Source organism: Onychostruthus taczanowskii, unplaced genomic scaffold, assembly GCF_017590055.1.
Source record: "Onychostruthus taczanowskii isolate IOZ18803 unplaced genomic scaffold, ASM1759005v1 scaffold152, whole genome shotgun sequence".
Classification (NCBI taxonomy): Eukaryota; Metazoa; Chordata; class Aves; order Passeriformes; family Passeridae; genus Onychostruthus; species Onychostruthus taczanowskii.
This window is the reverse complement of record NW_024498708.1, coordinates 184,007-203,748: the sequence shown is the minus strand read 5'-3', so window position 1 is coordinate 203,748 and position 19,742 is coordinate 184,007. Positions and strand designations below refer to the sequence as shown.

General features: G+C 51.1%; 1 protein-coding gene across 2 annotated transcripts in view; it reads left to right on the top strand.

Moving 5' to 3' along the window:
- Window positions 1–19,277, top strand: part of LOC121333016 (acid-sensing ion channel 2) — a 398,005-nt gene extending 378,728 nt beyond the window's left edge. For both annotated transcript variants that reach the window (XM_041399031.1, XM_041399033.1), the window contains exons 4-10: window positions 7,366–7,516; window positions 9,092–9,148; window positions 9,665–9,818; window positions 10,668–10,759; window positions 12,693–12,772; window positions 15,138–15,206; window positions 19,049–19,277. In XM_041399031.1, the coding sequence (XP_041254965.1) occupies window positions 7,366–7,516; window positions 9,092–9,148; window positions 9,665–9,818; window positions 10,668–10,759; window positions 12,693–12,772; window positions 15,138–15,206; window positions 19,049–19,150 (705 nt within the window). In that variant the 3' untranslated portion in view covers window positions 19,151–19,277. The remainder of the gene's footprint in view (window positions 1–7,365; window positions 7,517–9,091; window positions 9,149–9,664; window positions 9,819–10,667; window positions 10,760–12,692; window positions 12,773–15,137; window positions 15,207–19,048) is intronic.
- Window positions 19,278–19,742: the final 465 nt, after the last annotated feature.

Here is a 19,742-nt window from a genome sequence, read left to right as displayed (position 1 = left end):
ATCCCTCCAGAGATTCCTCCTGGGTTCCTTCTCCATAATTGATGCCCCTTGAAATGCAGCTCCATTATTAAGAGGTTTTTGATGCCTTGCTTCAAATTTCCTGGGATGAGGGCAACTTTTCCAAGTTATCCCCCATGGTTATTCCCACAGTCCTGCATTCCCACAGTTCCTTAAAGTCCCACAGTAATTCCATCTCCAGAACTGATTTTATCCCTGGTGACTTCCCTGCTTTGCTCTTCCATGGCTGGAGCTGAGCTGTGGCAACTCTGAGTGCTGGGTCCTGTCCAGCCCACTGGGGTTTTTCCAGAAAAAACTCATTCCAAGGATATAAAAAGAGGCAGGAGGACAGAGCTTCCTGATGGAGAACAGCAGGAATCTTTCAGATGACACCAAAATATCCACATGACTGATGACAAACTCTCCTGGGATACCTGGGAATCATCGTCTTCTGTGGAATCATCCATCCCCATGGATGGATGGATGGATGGATGGATGGAGTGATGGATGATGGATGGATGGATGGATGGATGGATGGATGGATGGATGGATGGATGATGGATGGATGATGGGCAGCTGTGGAAAGGGCTGGACAGGGTATCATGTGGTACCTGATGCTCAGATTTTGGGAACAGCTCCTCGAGTCAGACCCACCTGGCAGCTCCAGCAGTGATTGAAAAGATTTGCCTTCCTTAAAAATCCCATCCTGGATGAAATTTGGGAGCAGGGCAGGGAGCTGGAGCCTGCAGAGAGGATCTCAGGGACTTTGGGTTAAATTGGTGCAAATTCAAGGCTTCCTGCAGCTGCTGGAATCCTTCCCCACCCCACTGCCAGCACTGCCTATTCCAAAATTTCCATTGAAAAATGAGAAATCCAACCAGAACATCATCCAGATGAGAGAGAGGGGAAAACATTCCTCCCCAGATCCCCCCTTCCACATGGGAGATGTAGAGGACAGAAGAACAGATTTAGGGACTCTCAGCTCCAGGGTGTTCCCTTTTCCGGGGGTTTTGCCAGAGTTTTGCTGATGGGAGAGGGAAGGGCTCATTCCTGGGATTTTCTGACTGGTTTAAAATCATCTGAGGGCTCCAAAGCCTTCTCTCAGGAGAGCTGGAGGGATCTCCAGCATTCAGTTCCCACCCCAAACCTTCTTCCCATAAAGTAATTTTTAACCTAATTACAGTCATTAATAACTTCCTCTAATTAATTATTAGTCCTCAGGGACCTTGGGTTTCCCCCACCTTCCCAGTGTGCAGCTTTTATCCCAGTCTGTGATTTAGTCTGGGTTTTCCAACTAAATCTCTCTGCTTGTGTTGCTCCTTTAATAAACAAGAGCCAAAAGTGGAACAGCTCCAGGAAAATCCCCCAGAAACTGAGCCCAGGCAGTTATTGGGGTCCTGAAGAACCTAGGGTTTTACATCCTGCACCATAAATATAAATGATCCTGCAGCTGGAAAAAAATCAGGAACAAAGAAAAAGTGGAGCTGATTTTCCATCTTCCAGCTCAGAGCAGCCTTCAGGAGTTAAAAACTTTTTTTCTGGGGATAAAAAGTGTGGAATGGGGAAGATTTGGGATGGTGGGAGCTGTGGATCCTCTGTAGGACAGAATTTGGGGTGTGGAGGGTTCATTCCTGCCTCTGGAATAATTCCCTGTGGCCCTGCTCAAATCCTTTCTTTCCCCATCCCACTCTGGAAATCAGAGCATTCCCTGGGCATTGCTCCCTGATTTTCTGCCTTCCCAGGGCTGCAGCTGCTCAGCACCAGTGAAGATTCACATCTTGGGACCAGGGCATAAATCCTGGCTTTCCACCCAGAGCTTCCCAAAATCCCTCTGTCCAGAGCCAGCTCTGGTCCGTGGTTGGCATCTCATTAAAAATCTCCCTTCACAATGAGCTCTCAGGCTGGAAAAATGGGAATTAAATCAGCTTTGCTCCTCCTCCTGCAGTGGCTGAGCCCCGTGATTCCTGCAAGGAGACACTTCTGGGATGCATTTCCCACCTTGGGAGTTAATGCAGGAGTGACCTTGGGAGGGACCTGGCAGTGGCAGGGTGGAAATGCTGAGTCAGCAGCAAAAACTCCTGAGAAAGCAATTCCAGCAGGAGCTTTGTCCATAAAATGTGGTGGATGGGTTAAAGAGACGAAGCTGCTCCTGGACACGTGGCCACGGGAGGTGTTTCCTGGTTAAAATAAACGTGGGATTGTTCATCCTGGAGGAGACACCAGGGGTGACCGAACTTGGACCTTCCAGGACCTGAAGGGGCAGCAGGAAAAATGGAGAGGGAATATTTCCAAGGCATGGAGGGACAGGACACAGGGAATGGCTCCCACTGCCAGAGGGCAGGGCTGGATGGGAGATTGGGAATTAGGAATTGTTCCCTGGCAGGGTGGGCAGGCCCTGGCACAGGGGGCCCAGAGCAGCTGTGGCTGGCCCTGGATCCCTGGCAGTGCCCAAGGCCAGGCTGGACATTGGGGCTGGGAGCAGCCTGGGACAGTGGGAGGTGTCCCTGCCATGGCAGTGGTGGCACTGGGTGGGCTTTGAGGTCCCTTCCAACCCAAACCATTCCAGAATTCCATGGAAATCCCAGAGTGAAGCAATCCCTGAAGCTCAGGGCAGCCAGGGCTGAGCTCCCTGAGGGAAGCAGGAGCCAGTACACGGTAGATGATGGAAGGAGAACAGGAGGGTCTGGGTGGAAAATCCTCCCTGGATTCCCTCCCTGCCCAGGAGCAGAGGGAAAGGAGCAGGAGGGGTTCCCAGGGAGCCCTGAGCTGCTGCCCTGGGGCTTTCACCCCATTTCCCATGGGATGACACCCCAAAGTCCCATCCCAGCTGGGTTCCCTGTGCCTCTCCAGGGTGCTCTGGGATCTCTGGGAGCATTTCCATGGCAGTTCCTGAGTGCATGGATGAGGCTTGTGTGCTCATGAACAGGAGCTGGCACAGGGAAGGATCCATCACCTCCTGAGGGATTCCGAGGGAGGCCAGGACCCCCTGGAATTGGGAATTGCCCTTCAGCTCCCACCACTGCTGGCTTTGGATGGATCCCTTTCCGTTTTCCCCTTTCGTGGCACTTTTGGGTGAGCCTGTTGTTGGAATCTCCCGCTCCAGACCTTGGGAAGCTGCACTATCCCTGCAATATTCCCCTTTTCCCTGACCATGGCACCAAGGCTTGGAGGGACACACTAAAAACCATACTTTGAAGGGCTGATCCCGTGGAGAAAGAGAAATTCCTCCTTCATCCAGGGCTGATCCCGTGGAGAAAGAGAAATTCCTCCTTCCTTCCCCTTTTCCAGGCTGCTTTTTGCAGCATCTCAGCATCACCTAAACCTCTTCCATCAGTAGTGGGATCAGACTTCCCAACAGAGCTGCACAGCACTTTCAGGGAAGATGGGAAGCACCTGGAAAAGGGCAATTCCTGCCAAGTTGGCCATAAAAATTCAGTGAAGCCCTGGGTTCTGAGCTGGAGCAATGTTGTTTGATGGGGGTCTGGAGACTCATCCCCTCCAAAGGTTTTATGGGATAGAGAGCAGAGCTACAGACCTGCAGATCCAGAGTGGGATTAGAGAGGCAGGAAAATGGGATTCAGGGCCGGCAGTGATGGCTGGGAAACCCAGTCAGGGTGGAAGCACTGGGGTTTGGGAATTAGGAGGAATCAAAGAACACTTCACGTGTTTGAGGAGTCATTTTACAAGGGATGGGGTGCCAGAACACAGGGAATGTGTGTCCAGAGAATTCCTTCCCAATGTCCCATCCATCCCTGCCCTGTCCCTGTCCCTCCCACTGCAGAATATTGGGAAGGAATTCCTGGCTGGGAGGGTGGGGAACCCCTGGAATGGATTTCCCAGAGCAGCTGTGGCTGCCCCTGGATCCCTGGAAATATCCCAGGCCAGGCTGGACAGGGTTTGGAGCAGCCTGGGGCAGTGGGAGGTGTCCCTGGGGATGGAATTGGATGAGTTTTAATGTCCCTCCCAAACCAAACTATTCCATAATTCCATGGACTCACATTTCCTAACCCTTGCTCCAAGCATTTTCTCCCACCATGGTCTGACCCCTCCTGGAATCACTCCCTGATTTCTTTGTTCCCCTCAATCCCACAAACTCTCCCAGTGGATTCCCTCCAATTTATCCTTACATTCTGAATTAATTCAAGAAGGAGATCCCATAAAACCAATCCCACAGAACCTTCATGGCACAGGAGTAGTTTGAAGCAGGAGATGGAAGAAAACTTAGAATCTGTAGGGCAGGAGAGGGGTTTTGGTTGGGAAACAGCATTGGGAGGGAATTGGGAATGGATGCAAAGGAAAGTGGAAAAATGAGGGAAGGGATGGAGATGAGGCAGAGCCTGGAAGAGGAAGAGAGTGGGAAGGGAGGTCAGGAAGAGCCATCAGATCCGAGGATGAGGGAATGGTTTGGGTTTCCTGCTCCCCCTGTACCCTGTGGAAAAGAGGATTTTATAAAAAGTGAGGACAGGAAAACTTCAGAGTCCAAAGAAGGATCCTGGAGCTCCAAAATCCCAATTTTCCCTGGGCACTTGTAGGCCCTGAGCTCTGCTCCAAGGGACTCCCAGAGGCTGGAAGGGTCAAATTCATCCCTGAAAACCAATTCCTCAGGAAGGGAGCAAATGGGAAGGAACAGGCAGGATGGGAAAGGAGCTGGAGATGCAAACAGACAATTCCAGCACCATTAACTGGGAGCTGGGATCAGCCAGACATGGCTGCTCTGGGTTTCTCAGCATTCCACAAGGGCTGGAGCTGCCTGGGATGGAAATTCCAAGAAGCTGCTGCTGCTGGATGTCTCCTTAAGGAACAGAGAGTTCTGGTTCTTGTTTCATTGGGAACCCAGCCCAGGTGGGGATGTTCAGGGAGGGCTTGGATCCTTCCTTGGGATCGCTGGAGTTTGGTGCCATCAGCCACGTGAGGGGGTCTGGGCAGGCACTGGTGCTGGATCCATCCCAGATCCAGATGGAAATGGGGCAGGGAAAGGTTCTTCCCCAGAGGTGCTGGCACTGCCCAGGGAATGGTCCCAGGCCCAAGGCTGCCAGAGCTCCAGGAGGGTTTGGACACCACTCCAGGGATGCTCAGGGTGGGATTGCTGGGATCCTGTGCAGGGCCAGGGCTGGGACTCAGTCCATGTGGGACCCCTCCCAACCTGGGATATTCCAGGATTTTATCAAACTGCTCTGACCTCTGCTGGGATCATCTCCACCACATTTCCCTGTTTGAGAAAATGAGACAGGCAGGAAAAACAGGGATAGCACTTCCAGTTAATTGAAGGGGTGACCTCTGTGGCTGTGGGCAGATGCTGCAGCTCCCGGGAGGCTCTGTGCCAGCAGCAGTGTGGAAAGGCAGGAATGTGGCCAGGGAAGGGCTGTGGCAGGAGCTGATCCTCCCCTGCCCCAGGATCTCTTCCCTCCAGGTTTTCCAAGCTTATCCCTTTTTTTTTCCTGGCACTTGGGACAAGCAGAATCCATTCAGCTTCCAAGGAGTCAAATCCATCTTTTCCTTCCCCTTTTAGCACCTGCCAGCTGGGAACTAATCCTGGTAATCCTGGAGAAAGCTGGGATCAGGAGGGCTGGAAAAGCATTTAATTCAGTAATTAATTATTAATGACTGCAAAAGGGCCAGACTGGGAGTTGGTCTCCCTCAATTAAAGGCTGGAGCTGGATTTCTCTACACAGGAGCAGGAGGAGGAGCCCTGGGGAAGCTGCCAGGGAGCACAAATCCTGCAGGATCCGAGGGCAGGGATGTTCCTGCTGCCTTTTCCCTGCTTTTCCTGATGCTTTGCTGTGGTTTATTCCCACTTTGGGAGCAGCAGGGGAGGCTGGATGTGGCATTCACATTCCCTGAACAGAGAGAGACATAATTCTCTCACAGGATTTTTCCTGGGAAGGCAATGAGAAGCACAGAGAGAAGAAAACAATTCTTATCTCAACTTGCTGCTCCTGTTGTTTAACACATGTGGAGTGTGTTATGGAGATTGTTTAGCTGAAGTGATTTGTCAGTTGGATTCTGCTGAGGATTGTTTTGTTTCCTTGGCCAGTGGGGTCAAAGCTGTGTCCGGGCTGTCTCAGACAGCCAAGGGTTTTCCTTTAGTGTTCCTTAGTATATTTTTAGTATAGTTATGATACAGGATCAGTGTAATATAGTGTAGTGTTAATAAAGCAATTGTTCAGCATTCTGAATCATGGATCAGATGCCAATCATTCCCCACCCTGGGGTCACCCTGCATTCCATAGGTGGAGGGAGCAGCCCCACATCCCGGGGTTGATCCCTCCCACCAACCCCATACTGGGATAATCTGGCAGAAAGGAAAGGGAATCCCTCAGGAACCCCTCAGGAGGAGGGGGAGGAGGATCTGGAGAGGCTGCAGGGAGAGGGATCAAGCCCAGTGAAGTCTCTCCTGTTAATTCTTCCAAGGCTGAGGGCTGGGATTGCTCCATCCATCCTGCTGCTGCTCCTTGGGGTGCCTTTGCCAGCGGCTCCAGGGCCACGAGAGCAGGAATCCAGGTCTGAAAGGAGTTCAGCAGCTCCACAGGATCCAGCTCCACAGGATCCAAACCTCTTTCCTGAGGTTTCAGCCCTGATTTGGCCAGGAAGGGATTCAGGGGAGCACTTAGGGGTGGATTCCCCTTGGATTTAAGCCCAGAGATTCTTGTGCCAGGCTGGGAGCCGCAGCTGGGGGAAAACTCCCCACATTTCCAGGGAATGTGCAGATCTTCCTGCTGGGGACAGTTTGGTGGAGCTTTTCCAGTTTGTAAAGCGAAGTCTGCGAGGCAGAAATTCCAGCTGATCCCTCCATAGCTGCTGCCACTCCCGAGACGTTCATTGTCACCTCCAGGATGCTCATTGTCACCTGGAGTGTTGTTGTGTGGCACGGGGACAGCTTGTCCCAGTGAGTTATCCCAGCAGTCAGGGAGCTCCTCGGAGGGGGGATGCCCTGAGGGACTGCAGGGGCTGCTCTGTGACAGAGGACGTGTCCTGCCCTGTCCCTTCCCTCTCACTGGCCCTGGCCCTGTCCTGCAGCTCATGTCCCTGTCCCCAGCTGATGTCCGTGTGCCATCCCTGTCCCCAGCTGACATACCTGTCCTCTGCTGATGTCCCTGTCCCTGTCCCCAGCTGATGTCCGTGTGCCATCCCTGTCCCCAGCTGACATACCTGTCCTCTGCTGATGTCCCTGTCCCTGTCCCCAGCTGATGTCCCTGTCCCCAGCTAACCCCTGTCCCTGTGGTGTCCCCAGTTGACAGCCTTGTCCCTGTCCCTGTCCCCAGCTGATGTCCCTGTGCTGTGCTGTCCCCAGCTGACATATCTGACCTCAGCTGATGTCCCTGTGCTGTCCCTGTCCCCAGCTGACCCCTGTGCTGTCCCTGTCCCCAGCTGACGTACCTGCCCCCGCCGTGGGGCGAGTGCCGCTCCCCAGAGCTGGGGCTGGCGTTTTTCCCGGTGTACAGCGTCACGGCCTGCAGGATCGACTGCGAGACACGCTACATCGTGGAGAACTGCAACTGCAGGATGGTGCACATGCCAGGTGGGGGACAGGGGACACCAGGGACAGCTGGGGATGGGCTGGGGATGGGCTGGAGGGATGATTCACGTGCCAGGTCAGGGACAGGGGGGACAGCTGGGGACACCTGGGGACAGCAGGGATGCCTGGGCATGGGCTGGAGGGACAGTCAGGGACAGGGGGGACAGCTGGGGACACCTGGGGTTGGGTTGGAAGGACAGTCCACATGCCAGGTCAGGACAGGGACACCTGGGGGACAGCTGGAGCATAGACTGGAGGGACAGGCCACGTGCCAGATGAGCGACAAGGACACCTGGGGACACCTGGGGTTGGGTTGGAAGGACAGTCCACATGCCAGGTCAGGACAGGGACACCTGGGGGACAGCTGGAGCATAGACTGGAGGGACAGGCCACGTGCCAGGTCAGTGGCAAGGACAGCTGGGGATGGTCTGGGGATGGGCCATGTGCCAGGTCAGGGACAGGGGGGACACCTGAGGACACCTGGGGATGGGCTAGAGGACAGTCAAGGACATGGACACATTGGGGGACAGCTGGGGCTGGGCTGGAGGGACAGGCCACGTGCCAGGTCAGTGGCAAGGACACCTGGGGGACACTGAAAGCTGGACTGGAGGGGCAGCCATGTGCAAGGTCAGGTACAGGGACACTAGGGGACACCTGGGGCATAGACTGGAGGGACAGGCCACATGCCAGGTCAGGGACAGGGACAGCTGGGTACACCTGGGAATGGGCTGGAGGGACTGGGGGTACCTGAGGGAAGAAGGTGCCTGTGGCCTTTGGGAAAGGCTGGATGTGAGCCAGCAGGGCCATCCCTGTCCTGGGGCATCAGGGACAGCAGAGGAACAGGGAGGGACTGTCCAGCCCTGCTCTGGGTTGGGGCAGCCTCAGAGTTGAACCAAGAGTTCTGGGGCAGTTTTGGGCACCACAAAATAAAAAAGACATCAAAGAACTCGAGAGGGTCCAAAGGAGGGACATGAGGATGGGGAAGGGTCTGGAGGGGCCACACGAGGAGCAGCTGAAGGCACTTGGAGTGTTCAGGTGGAGCAGAGGGGGCTGAGGGCAGAGCTCAGTGAGATCAATGTCCTCAGGAGGGGCACAGAAGGGGCAGCTCTGATCTCTGCTCGCTGTGACAGGGACAGGACCCCGGGAATGGCTGGAGCTGTGCCAGGGGAATTTGGGATGAAGATCAGGGAAAGGTTTTTCCTCCAGAGGGTGCTGGGCACTGCCAGGGATGCACCGGGTGGGATTGTTGGGATGTCTGGGCAGGGCCAGGGGTGGGACTGGATAGTCCTGGGGGTCCCTTCCAACCCAGGATATTCCATAACTCCCTGTGAAACAGGGCCAAGCCATGGAAGAGAGACCTGGGTCTGGTTAGGGTTGGAAAAGGCTTCTGGGACCATCAGATCCCACCTTTCTTAGCTCCAGTGCCCCCCCGGGTGCTGTTCCCAGCAGCTCCTGCAGGACACGGCCCCTGTGGCAGGCAGAGCTGGGGACAGCGGGGTCCCCTGACTGCAGGGGGGTCTCTGGGTCCCCAGGGAGAGCCCGGTGTCCCCCTGTGATGGCTTTGTCCTGTCCCTGCAGGGGATGCTCCCTTCTGCACCCCGGAGCAGTACAAGGAATGCGCAGAGCCGGCGCTCAGTGAGTACCGGGAATGCCTGAGCCGGGAGAGGGAATGTTCATGGAATTCCAGCGGCCTGGATGCTGCTGGCTGGCAGGAACAGGGGATCTGCAGCCCGGAAAGGGGCTGGGATTAGCCTCAGGTTGCTGGGAAGTGCTGGATGCATGCTGGGATGAAGTTTCTCCTGGTTCTCCATGAGCACAGAAACCCTTGGGATCAGGGGAGCTCCAAGAGCCCTCCAGGGGTTGAATTTGGGGTGGAGGGACCCATTCCAAGCCTGGGTTTAGGGACTCAGCCACGAGTTCTCCAAGCTGTTGTTGATGACAGTGTCACCTCCAGCAAGCAACCTCTCAAAGGGGATGAGAACTGGGATGAACTGGGAGAGAAGTGTCCAGAGTGAGAAATGTCCCCTTGGTCCCTTTGTGGGAGGGATGATCTCTGCTCCTGCCCTGCTCCATGTCCCTGTCCCTGCCCTGCTCCAAGGGTCCCTCCCTGCTCCGTGGGACCCCGTGTGCTCCATGCCTGCCCCCCTGCAGGTCTCCTGGCAGAGAAGGACAGCAATTACTGCATCTGCAGGACCCCCTGTAACCTCACCAGGTACAACAAGGAGCTCTCCATGGTCAAGATCCCCAGCAAGACCTCGGCAAAGTACCTGGAGAAGAAGTTCAACAAGTCGGAAAAATACATCTCGTGAGTGGGGGAGGACCTGAATTCATTTGGATTTTGGGAGGGAAATGTCTGGGAAATGCCCAGTCCTGGCCAATCCATCCCCAGCACAGAGATGCCCTTCAGGGAAGAGCAGAGTGATAACATGGGAGAGATGAGGTTGATTTCTCCTCTGTAGATATCCTCTCTGAGTTCCTTCCCAAGGATTGTCCTCATGGGAATCCCCAGTCCCACCAAAACAAATACAAAATTTCCCACTTTGCTGGTCCTGTTGGAGATTGGTATCTCTGGGCTGAGCTCCTCAGACCATGGAGCTCTCCCAGCCCTGGGCATCTGATTGCTGTGTGTGGGAAGTGAGAGTTCTTCCAGATCCCTTGGATTCTCTTCCCAGAATCACAGAATCCTGGAAAGGTTTGGGTTGGAAGGGACCTTAAACCCACCCAGTGCCACGCCTGCCATGGCAGGGACACCTCCCACTGTCCCCAGATGCTCCAAGCCCCAGTGTCCAACCTGGCCTTGGGCACTGCCAGGGATCCAGGGGCAGCCCCAGCTGCTCTGGGCACCCTGTGCCAGGGCCTGCCCACCCTCACAATCAGGAATTTATCATCGAAGAGAAGAGTTCCCAGCAAAGTGAGATCCAGGATCCTGAGGAGTTCCGAGGAAACCTTTCCCAGCTGCTCCAAAGGTTCCAGAGCTCTCAGGGTGCCCTGAGCTCCTGGTCTGCACCAGCTCCAAGTTCTGTGGGGTCTGAGAACCCCAGAGAGAGGAACAATCATATAAAGGGGAATAAAGCCCCAAAATCCCGTTTTTCCCTTATCCCAAAGGATTGAGCCACCAATGGCTCCTGGGCTGAGGTTTTCCCTGTTCCCACAGAGAGAATATTCTCGTGCTGGACATTTTTTTTGAAGCACTCAACTATGAGACCATTGAGCAGAAGAAAGCCTATGAAGTGGCAGCCTTACTTGGTAAGGGGGGGCTGGGACCAGTTTGGGGTCTCTACTGGTCTGGGAGGGACAGAGAGAGGCTGGGAGGGGTCCACAGCCTTGAAACCCCAGCAAGGCCCATGTCTGCTTTCCTCACCCCCCCACGGCATCCCAGGGATGTCCCCATGGATACTCTGTGTGTTCATGGAAGGTTCTGGAGCTGCTCCGTGCCTGCCTGCTCCCTTTTTTGGAGATTTTGGGTCTGGGTGGGCGCTGGGTGCCCTCTGTGGTGCAGGGTGTGGAGGGCATCCCAAAACCATCCCCCCATCACCTCTTCCCTGTTCCAAATCCAAGGTTTTAAGCCAGGCTTGAGCTCTTGGCCTTCAGCTGCTTCATGGAGGAGGAGGAGACCCAGGGAAGGTTCTGCTCCATCCCTGCCTGCTCCCAGCACCCCAGCTTTTGGGGATTCTGCTCCCCTGGGCAGTGTGTGGGAGAGGACATCCCAAAGCCATCTCCCATCACCTCTTCCCTGCTCCAAATCCATCCTTTCCAGCTGGGCCTGAGCTCTTGGCCTTTGGATGCCTCATGAAGGAGCTGAAGGAGACCCATGGGAGGTTCTGCTCCATCCCTGTTCCCATTTTTGGGGGATTTTGGGGCTGGGTGCTCTCTGTGCTGCTCCCTGGGCAGGGTGGGGAGGACATCCCAAAATCACATCTCCATCACTCTTCCCTGCTCCAAATCCTTCCTTTCCAGCAGGAGGTGGAGGAGACCCACCCATGGAAGGTTCTGGAGGTGCTCCATCCCTGCTTGCTTTCAGCTCTCTGTTTTTGGAGATTTGGGGTCGGGTGGGTGCTCTCTAGGGTGCAGGGTGTGGGGGACATTCCAAAACCATCTCCCCGTCACCTCTTCCCTGCTCCAAATCCACCTTTTCCAGCCAGGCCTGGGCCCTTTGGATGCCTCATGGAAGAGCTGCAGGAGACCCTGAGCTGCTCAGCCCCAGATCAGCTCCAGCCTTGGGGTCCCAGCTGCAGATTTGGGGTTGGCCCCACTGGGTTTGGGGTGGGGGTGAGCCCTCCCCCAGCCCTGCAGCCTCCCTGGATCCCTCTGGAATGCTGGGAGTGCTCAGCCCCTTGGGAAGCTGGAGCTGGGTCACCCCTGGGGCACAGAGGTGTCCCCATGTCACCCCCCATGGCTGGCCCTGCCACATGGCCCCTCAGGAGCCCTTTGCATCTCCTGGGGATTTTCCAGGAATTCCAGACGGGAAGAGGAGGCTGCTGGAGTCTCTCTGACCAGTTTGCACCTCATAGGACCCTCATTCCCATGCTCTGGAACTTCAGGAACAGCCTCATCTCAGAATATTTCTCCCAGGCTCAAAGCCTCCCAGTGAATCCTCCTGGTGTAAACCCAGAACACCTCCTGGGATCATTCAGTGTTCTCACCTTGATCCCAAATTTCTCCCCTCTTTCCTCTCTCCGTGTCTCATGGACACTCCTGGAAAAGACCCCTTCCCCCCACCCATGGGTGCCTTTGCTCTGGGGGTCAATCCAGGGCTGTTTTCCAACTAAATCCATGGGATTTGCTTCCCTGAGCACCACATCCCAGTCACCTTCCCAGCAGATTCCTGGGAATCTCCTTTCCTCAGGTTCCTCTTCCACCCCAGGACTCTCAAGCAGAAGCTGGGAGATGCTTCCCAAAAAACCCAGGGCACCTCCCTTCCCACTTTTTGCCAGGTTGGGGTTTCTCCTTGGCTCCAGGGACGTTGATTCTTCCCAGCACCTTCCCCAGAGTGGGAACTGGGATTCCTGGGATGCAGCCTGGAGGGCTCCAGGCTCCATTAGCAGGAAAACCATCGGGAAGCTGCCGATGCCATTGCAGACCCTGCTGCTCTGGGGAATTGTTCCCAGTTTTTGAGGACGGCAGGGGCCAGGCAGGGCCCGGCAGTGCCCGGGAGCCCTCACGGTGCTGTCCCCTGCAGGTGACATTGGTGGCCAGATGGGGCTGTTCATCGGGGCCAGCATCCTCACCATCCTCGAGCTCTTCGATTACCTGTATGAGGTAAGGCCTTCCCAGCCCCCAGCCCAGGATATCCCACCCTGGAGACCCCCAGCCCCAGATATCCCACTCTGGAGACCCCCAGCCCTGTTTTTCCCACTCTGGAGACCCCCAGCTCTGTTTTCGCCACTCCTGGTGCCCCTTATCCCCAGATTTGCCACTCATGGGTTTCCCCATCCTGGTGTCCCTCATCCCTGGATTTCTGATGTCTCTCATCCCCAGATTTGCCCTTCCTGGTGCCCTTTATCTGGTACACTGTATTTCTGATGTCTCTCATCCCTGGATTTCCCTTTCCTGCCCCTCATCCCTGGATTTGCCCCTCATCCCTGGATTTCCCATCCTCAAGCCCCTCATCCCTGTTTTCACACTTCTGATGCCCCTCATCCCTGGATTTTCTGTTCCCTGGGGATCCCAGAGCCCCCCCAAAATCCTGTATTTCCAGTCTGCCTCATCCAGCTCTCACACAGCCCCAGCTTGGGGTGGGAACAGGGAGTTTTATTGCCATGGGATAGGAGAGTTTTCCATTTGATTTATCATTGTCCATTTGATTTAATGAGTCCCAACCCAGGCTGGGGACACGTCCCATTCCAGGAAAGGGAACCTCACAATCCCAGCTCTGAACTCACTTCAAATCCCCTCTTTTTTTTTTTTTTTTCAATATTTTTATATTTTCAGACAATTGCCCCAATCCCAATCCCTCCTGGGCAGCTCCAGCATTGGTGCCATTAACCAGGAATAAAAATTATGGAAAAATTCCAGGGCTAAAGCTCAGAGATGAACAAAAGCTGAGCCTGAATTTAGAGCTCAGCCTGGATACCCAAGTATTTCATCAAATTTTCCTTTTCCTGGATTTCTTGGGGATTTTTCCCAAGTAGGCCATAGAAACTTCACAAATTAGGGTTTTTCCTCTGTTTTCCTCCTTTCTTTCACATCTCCTGATAAAATTTGTCAAATGTGGGGGGTTCTGCACTTTTTAATTTTTCTTCTTATTTGGGCTTAAAATTAATTTTGTCCCCTCAAAGAAGCTCCCTGGGGTTGCCCCAGCAAGGGAATCTTCACAATCCCAGATATATAACCTCTGCCAGCCAGGAAAAAGGAATAAAATACCTTGAAATTAAAAAAAAAATCCCCACAGTTTCTCCTCTCTGCTCTGAGTTTCACAAAGTGGGGGGTCACTACTTCAAAAAATTGAGTTTTCAGCCAAAATATTTAGACATTCTGGGAATGTCTAAACCACATACAGTTTTTTTTCATGGATTGGCCAAATTTGGGGAAAATATTGACCATAAAGAGGCTTTTTTGTGATTTTTTGCCAAGCTCTGTCATCCTGGTCCCAAATTCCCACCACACTTCCCTGCACCAGCCAGGATCCACATTCGTTAGGAATTGACCCAATTTTTGGGGATTTCAGGATTTCAGCTTTCTTCTTGTTGGTTTTATTTCTCTTTTCTCCCAGTGGGAGCTTTCCAGTAAAACACTTCCCAAGTTTTATAGGATTTCCCTGGAAGCCAAATCCTGTAGCAGCAGGAAGATGAGGGGGCTGGGAAGGGAAATGGAGCTCAGAGAGCTGGAAGGTTTCCCTGAACCCCAAAAGTGTCCCAAAAATGGAATTTTTGGGGGGTTCTATTCCTTGTAAGAGAATCCTGGCATGGTCTGGATGGAAGGGACCTTAAGGATCATTGAATTCCCACCCCTGCCATGGCAGGGACACCTCCCACTGTCCCAGGCTGCTCCAAGCCCCAATGCCCAGCCTGGCCTTGGGCACTGCCAGGGATCCAGGGGCAGCCACAGCTGCTCTGGGCACCCTGTGCCAGGGCCTGCCCACCCTGCCAGGGAACAATTCCTAATTCCCAATTTCCCATCCAGCCCTGCCCTCTGGGATATTAATATTAATATTATTAATAGTGGCTAATATAGTTATTATTAAGATTTTTATTAAGATAATATTATTAGTTATAATTAATATTATTTATATTAATTACTGGTATATATAATATTATCTATTATGTAGAGTGAACGATCTATTTAGTTAACATCCAGTGAACATGTAATGAAGACCCTACTCAGTATCAACATCTACTGTCTCAAGAAAATATTCCCTGTGTCCTGTCCCTCCATCCCTTGTCCCCAGTCCCTCTCCAGCTCTCCTGGAGCCCCTTCAGGCCCTGCCAGGGGCTCTGAGCTCTCCCTGGAGCTTCTCCTCTCCAGGTGAGCACCCCCAGCTCTCCCAGCCTTTCCCTGGCCCAGCCCTTGGAGCTTCCTCCTTCTCCCGGCCCTTTGGAATGCAGCCCCAAACCCAGCACACCCCAGTGCTCCCCATCCCCCTGCAGCCTCTTCTCACCCTAACCCTGGCTGCCTCTTCTTGCAGCTGATCAAGGAAAAGTTATTGGACCTTCTTGGAAAAGAGGAAGAGGACGGGAGCCATGACGAGAACGTGGTAAGGAGAGGGGGGCTGACACAGGGGTCTCCTCCAGCCAGCTCCTTTGAGCTCCTGGAGATCTGTATCACACCCAAGGTAGCTCAGCCACCTCAGATGGCATAAAATCAGCAGGATGGCTTCTGTGGTGGTGTTGGAAACAGAAAAGTTTTCATAAAAGGCAAAATAACAAAGCTCTTACAGAGAAAACCCGAGCCAGGGGCAAGAGGTTCTTGCTCCTGCTAAAACACCTCACAAAAGCCATTAGTTCCTTTGTTCTCTTCTTTTTCTAGTGAATTGCTCAGGCAGGACCTCTTGGCCTCTGTCCAATTGGGTATCCTTAAGTCTGAGGTGAAGTCCCCAAGGTCCTATGAGGTGTCTTTTTACCCAACTGAGGAGAGAAACTTCTGGGCCTTTTTCCTTTTTAAGGAGACAAAGGATAATTTGGTCATTCCATCAGCAGGGGACACATTCCTACAAAGGGGAAATGCCCTAGGGACTCTGGAGCTCTTCCCACTTGTGTTAGGGTCTGGTTATTGAAATTATAATTAGAGATGCCTCTGCCCTAGTCAAACTGCAAACAGATGATAGTCTGGAGTTTATTGGATAGTAAATATGAGAGGGAGAGAGAAAAGAGAGAAAAAGCAAGGGAAAGAAATGGAAAATAGGTGGGGGGAACAGAAAGAGAGGGACAGAGACAGAATAAGGAGAAGATCCCCATCCATGATTGATCCCATCGGTCCCCTGCAGCTGGTCTTGGTGGTGGAAGTCCCCCAGAAGCACAGAATGTGATGGGTTAACACAGCTCAGGGGATAGGAAAGCCCAGGCAGGGCTGGAGTTTGCCACTGCCTGCTGCCCCAGAGCCCTGGTGTGCTGCAAGGCCCCAGCATGGCCCTGGGGAGCACTCGGGGCTCTCTGACGGGTTGTGACACCCCCTGAGCTGCTCCTCACGTGGCTATCCCATGGATGTGCCTTCCAGCACTGGGCTCCCCTGCTGGGCCGGTTCCTGTAAGGGGGGTGGGTGTTCACTGCCCCTGAGCAGAGGGACTCCAAAACCTCCTCATTTCCCCTCATTTTGGGGGACCAAACCTGGCTCCTGTGGGCTCTGGTGTCCCCCACCCCAAACCCAGCCAGGGAAGGGTCTGTGCTGTGTTTGATTTTCTGGTGGGTGCATTCCTCCCCCTCAGCCTTGTTTCTTTTTCTTAATCATTTCCTAGGAAATTATTAAGGAATGGGTTTCCCTTTATCCAAATTAGGTTTCATTTACAATCCAGAGTCCCAGCCAGGCATCTTCAGGGAGGCTTCTCTGGCTGTTCCTTCTTTATCCAGTTTTGTTACAGTGAGCAAAACTTTCTGTCAATGTTTGAGGCATGATCTGTTTCAGTCTCTCCAGCCCCAAACCCAGCCAGGGAAGGCTCTGTGCTGTGTTTGATTTTCTGGTGGGTGCATTCCTCTCCCTCAGCCTTGTTTTTTTTCCTGGGCCTGAGGTGATTAAGGAATGGGTTTCCCTTTATTTAAATTAGGTTTAATTTACAATCCAAAGTCCCAGCCAGGCATCTTCAGGGGGGCTTCTCTCCTTCTTTCTCCAGTTTTGTTACAGTGAGCAGAACTTTCTGTCAGTGTTTGAGGCAGAACTGTTTCAGCCTCTCCAGCCCCAAGCCCAGCCAGGGCAGTCCCTGCTGTGTTTCTGGTGGATGCATTGCTCCCCTCAGCCTTGGCTGTTTGAGGGGATTGAAGGATGGTTTCCCTTTATTCCATCCCTGCAGTTTGACTTCCAGCCCAAAGCTCTCCAAGGAGATTTCTGTGCCTGTGGCTCCTGTTATAAATACATATTATATTGTTGGCTTTTTGCACATATTATATGTATCATGTTAAAATAACTTTGCTTTTATTTCTACTCTTAACAAAAACTTAGATATAATAATAATAGTAGCTAATATAGTTATTATTAGCTAATATAGTTATTATTAAGTTATTAATAGTAGCTAATATAGTTATTATTAAGGTTTTTATTAAGATATTAATATTATTAGTTATAATTTATATTATTAATATTAATTACTGGTATATATAATATTATCTATTTATAGAGTGAACTGTCTGTTTAGTTAACATCCAGTAAACATGTAATGAAGACCCTACTCAGTATCAACATCTACTGTCTCAAGAAAAAAAAGCCAAAGCCCAAGCTAGAATAAAGAGAATAAACCAAAACCACAACCAAAAAACACACTCCAAAAAAACAGACCCAAAGAAGTATAGAACAATATAAATACATATGTCTATGAATATACAACAAGCTAATGGAATAGAAAAAATATTTAAGAAATATCTCCAAAGATAAGTGTGCTTTTAATTAAATACCAAACACCCAACTGTTTTTAACCCTTTGCTTTATTTCTATCTCCTACTATCTTTTTTATTAAATATTATTCCTTTATTAAACAAAGGAATAAAATACCTTAAAATTTAAAAAAAAAATTAAATTTTACCAAAAAAAGTAAACCTTGCTTTCCACATCTGCTTTATCAGTTCTTGTAACAAGGAGCAGAACTTTCTGTCAGTGTTTGAGGCATGAACTGTTTCAGTCCTGGGAGCCCCCAGCAGCTGTGGTGTTAGTGTTCAGGAACACAAAATCAGGGAATGATCATATGCAGGTGCTTTTATTGAAGAGCTTTGGGTGTCAGGGGCACAGACCCAAATCTGACTCTGACATGGGTTCAGGATGAACACGTTTTTATACCCTTATTGTTATATAACTACATATTAATTATTAAACTTATATTGTTCTATTGCATACATTGATTTCATCTGAGCATGGGTTTTTGTAATCTCCATCAAACCCCCCAAACATCGTTTCTCATGATTCCTGTTACAATTAAACAATAATTCTATCCAATTACTGTCGCAATACGACACGAAACGAACGACACTCACACGCTGAGATGTCCAAGGCAAAAAAGCACTTTTATTTCTGGACCTCGATACTTATAGAATTCCAAAAGTGACCATGGATTGGAGGATGAAATTGCCACCTCTCCAACCACACTGGTCAAACCAACAGTCCATCAATTCTCTCCTCTTCCAGAAAGGAATGCAAAGCAATCACTATTTACATGAACTTGCATGAGAAACTCCATCACAAAAATGTAAACATCAGAAGGCTTAGAAGAACTTTAGAAGAACAGGGCAACACAAGTGCCAAACAATCATTGTGTTTAACAATCACATCATTTATCATTTAACAATCATATCATTTATCATAGTCATTAAATGATTATACAGGTGCAGTTTTGCATGATCCAGTAAAGCCTAACATTTTCCCAGGGCCTTCCTCTTGTATTTGCGGGGTTCCCAGACGAAGGGAGGAATGATGACTCTGACTCCATGTTCTTGAAGGCTAATTTATTATTTTATTATACTGTATTATATAAAAGAATACTATACTAAACTATACTAAAGAATACAGAAAGGATACTTAGAGAAAACTAAAAGATAATAATGAAAACTCGTGACTCTCTCCAGAGTCCCGACACAGCTTTGCCCCAGTTGGCCAGTGAGTGAAAACAACTCACAGCAGAATCCAATCAGGCAATTGCCTGTGGGCAAACAACCTCCAAACAAATTCCAAAGCAGCAAAACACAGGAGAAGCAAATCAGATAATATTGTTTTCCTTTTTCTCTGAGGCTTTTCAGCTTCCCAGGAGAAGAATCCTGGGCAAGGGGATTTTTCCAGAAAACATCATGGTGACACCTACCAGGCCCAACCTTTTTCCAGCTCCTCTGAATATCCCATGATTTTAGAGACGTTTTATCCCTGTACTGTCAGTGGGATAACGCATTCCCTGCTTTTCCATGGCAGAGCACCTGTGATCCAGTGCCAAACCACTCGGAGAGCCTGAGCCACACTGTGACCGTGCCCCTGCAGGCCCCGCTGGGGACGCTGGAGGAAATCGCCTGCTGACCCCTCCCCACCACAGTGCCCATCCCAAGGAAGGAAAACTGCACAGGGAAAACAGGGACCCAGCTCAGGTTTGCACTGGGGGGAAAAAAAAAAAAAAAGATGGAAAAAAAAATACTGGAAAAAAATTATTGGAAAAAAAATTATTTTAAAAAATCTATTAAAAAATAAAAAAAAAAAAAAAAAGATGGAAAAAAAAAATACTGGAAAAAAATTATTGGAAAAAAAATTATTTTAAAAAATCTATTCAAAAATAAAAAAAAAAGAAGAAGAAAAACTCGCTATGCATTAAAAGAATATAAAAATAATATAAAAATATAAATTCTAAATATACTCTGCCCAAAGTGAGAGGCGCCTTGGACCTGACTCCTGTTGTCCTTTCCTCCTGGGGGTTTGGCTCCAACCTGGGAAGCAGCTCCCAGGCTGGGAGAGCTGGGAATGTTCACCTGGAAAAGGGAAGCTCAGAGAAGAGAAACCTCAGAGCCCCTTCCAATGCCTAAAGGGGCTCCAGGAGAGCTGGAGAGGGACTTGGCACACGGGATGGAGGGCCAGGACACTTTTTGGGATTGTCCAAGCCTGAGCAGCAGCAGCAGCA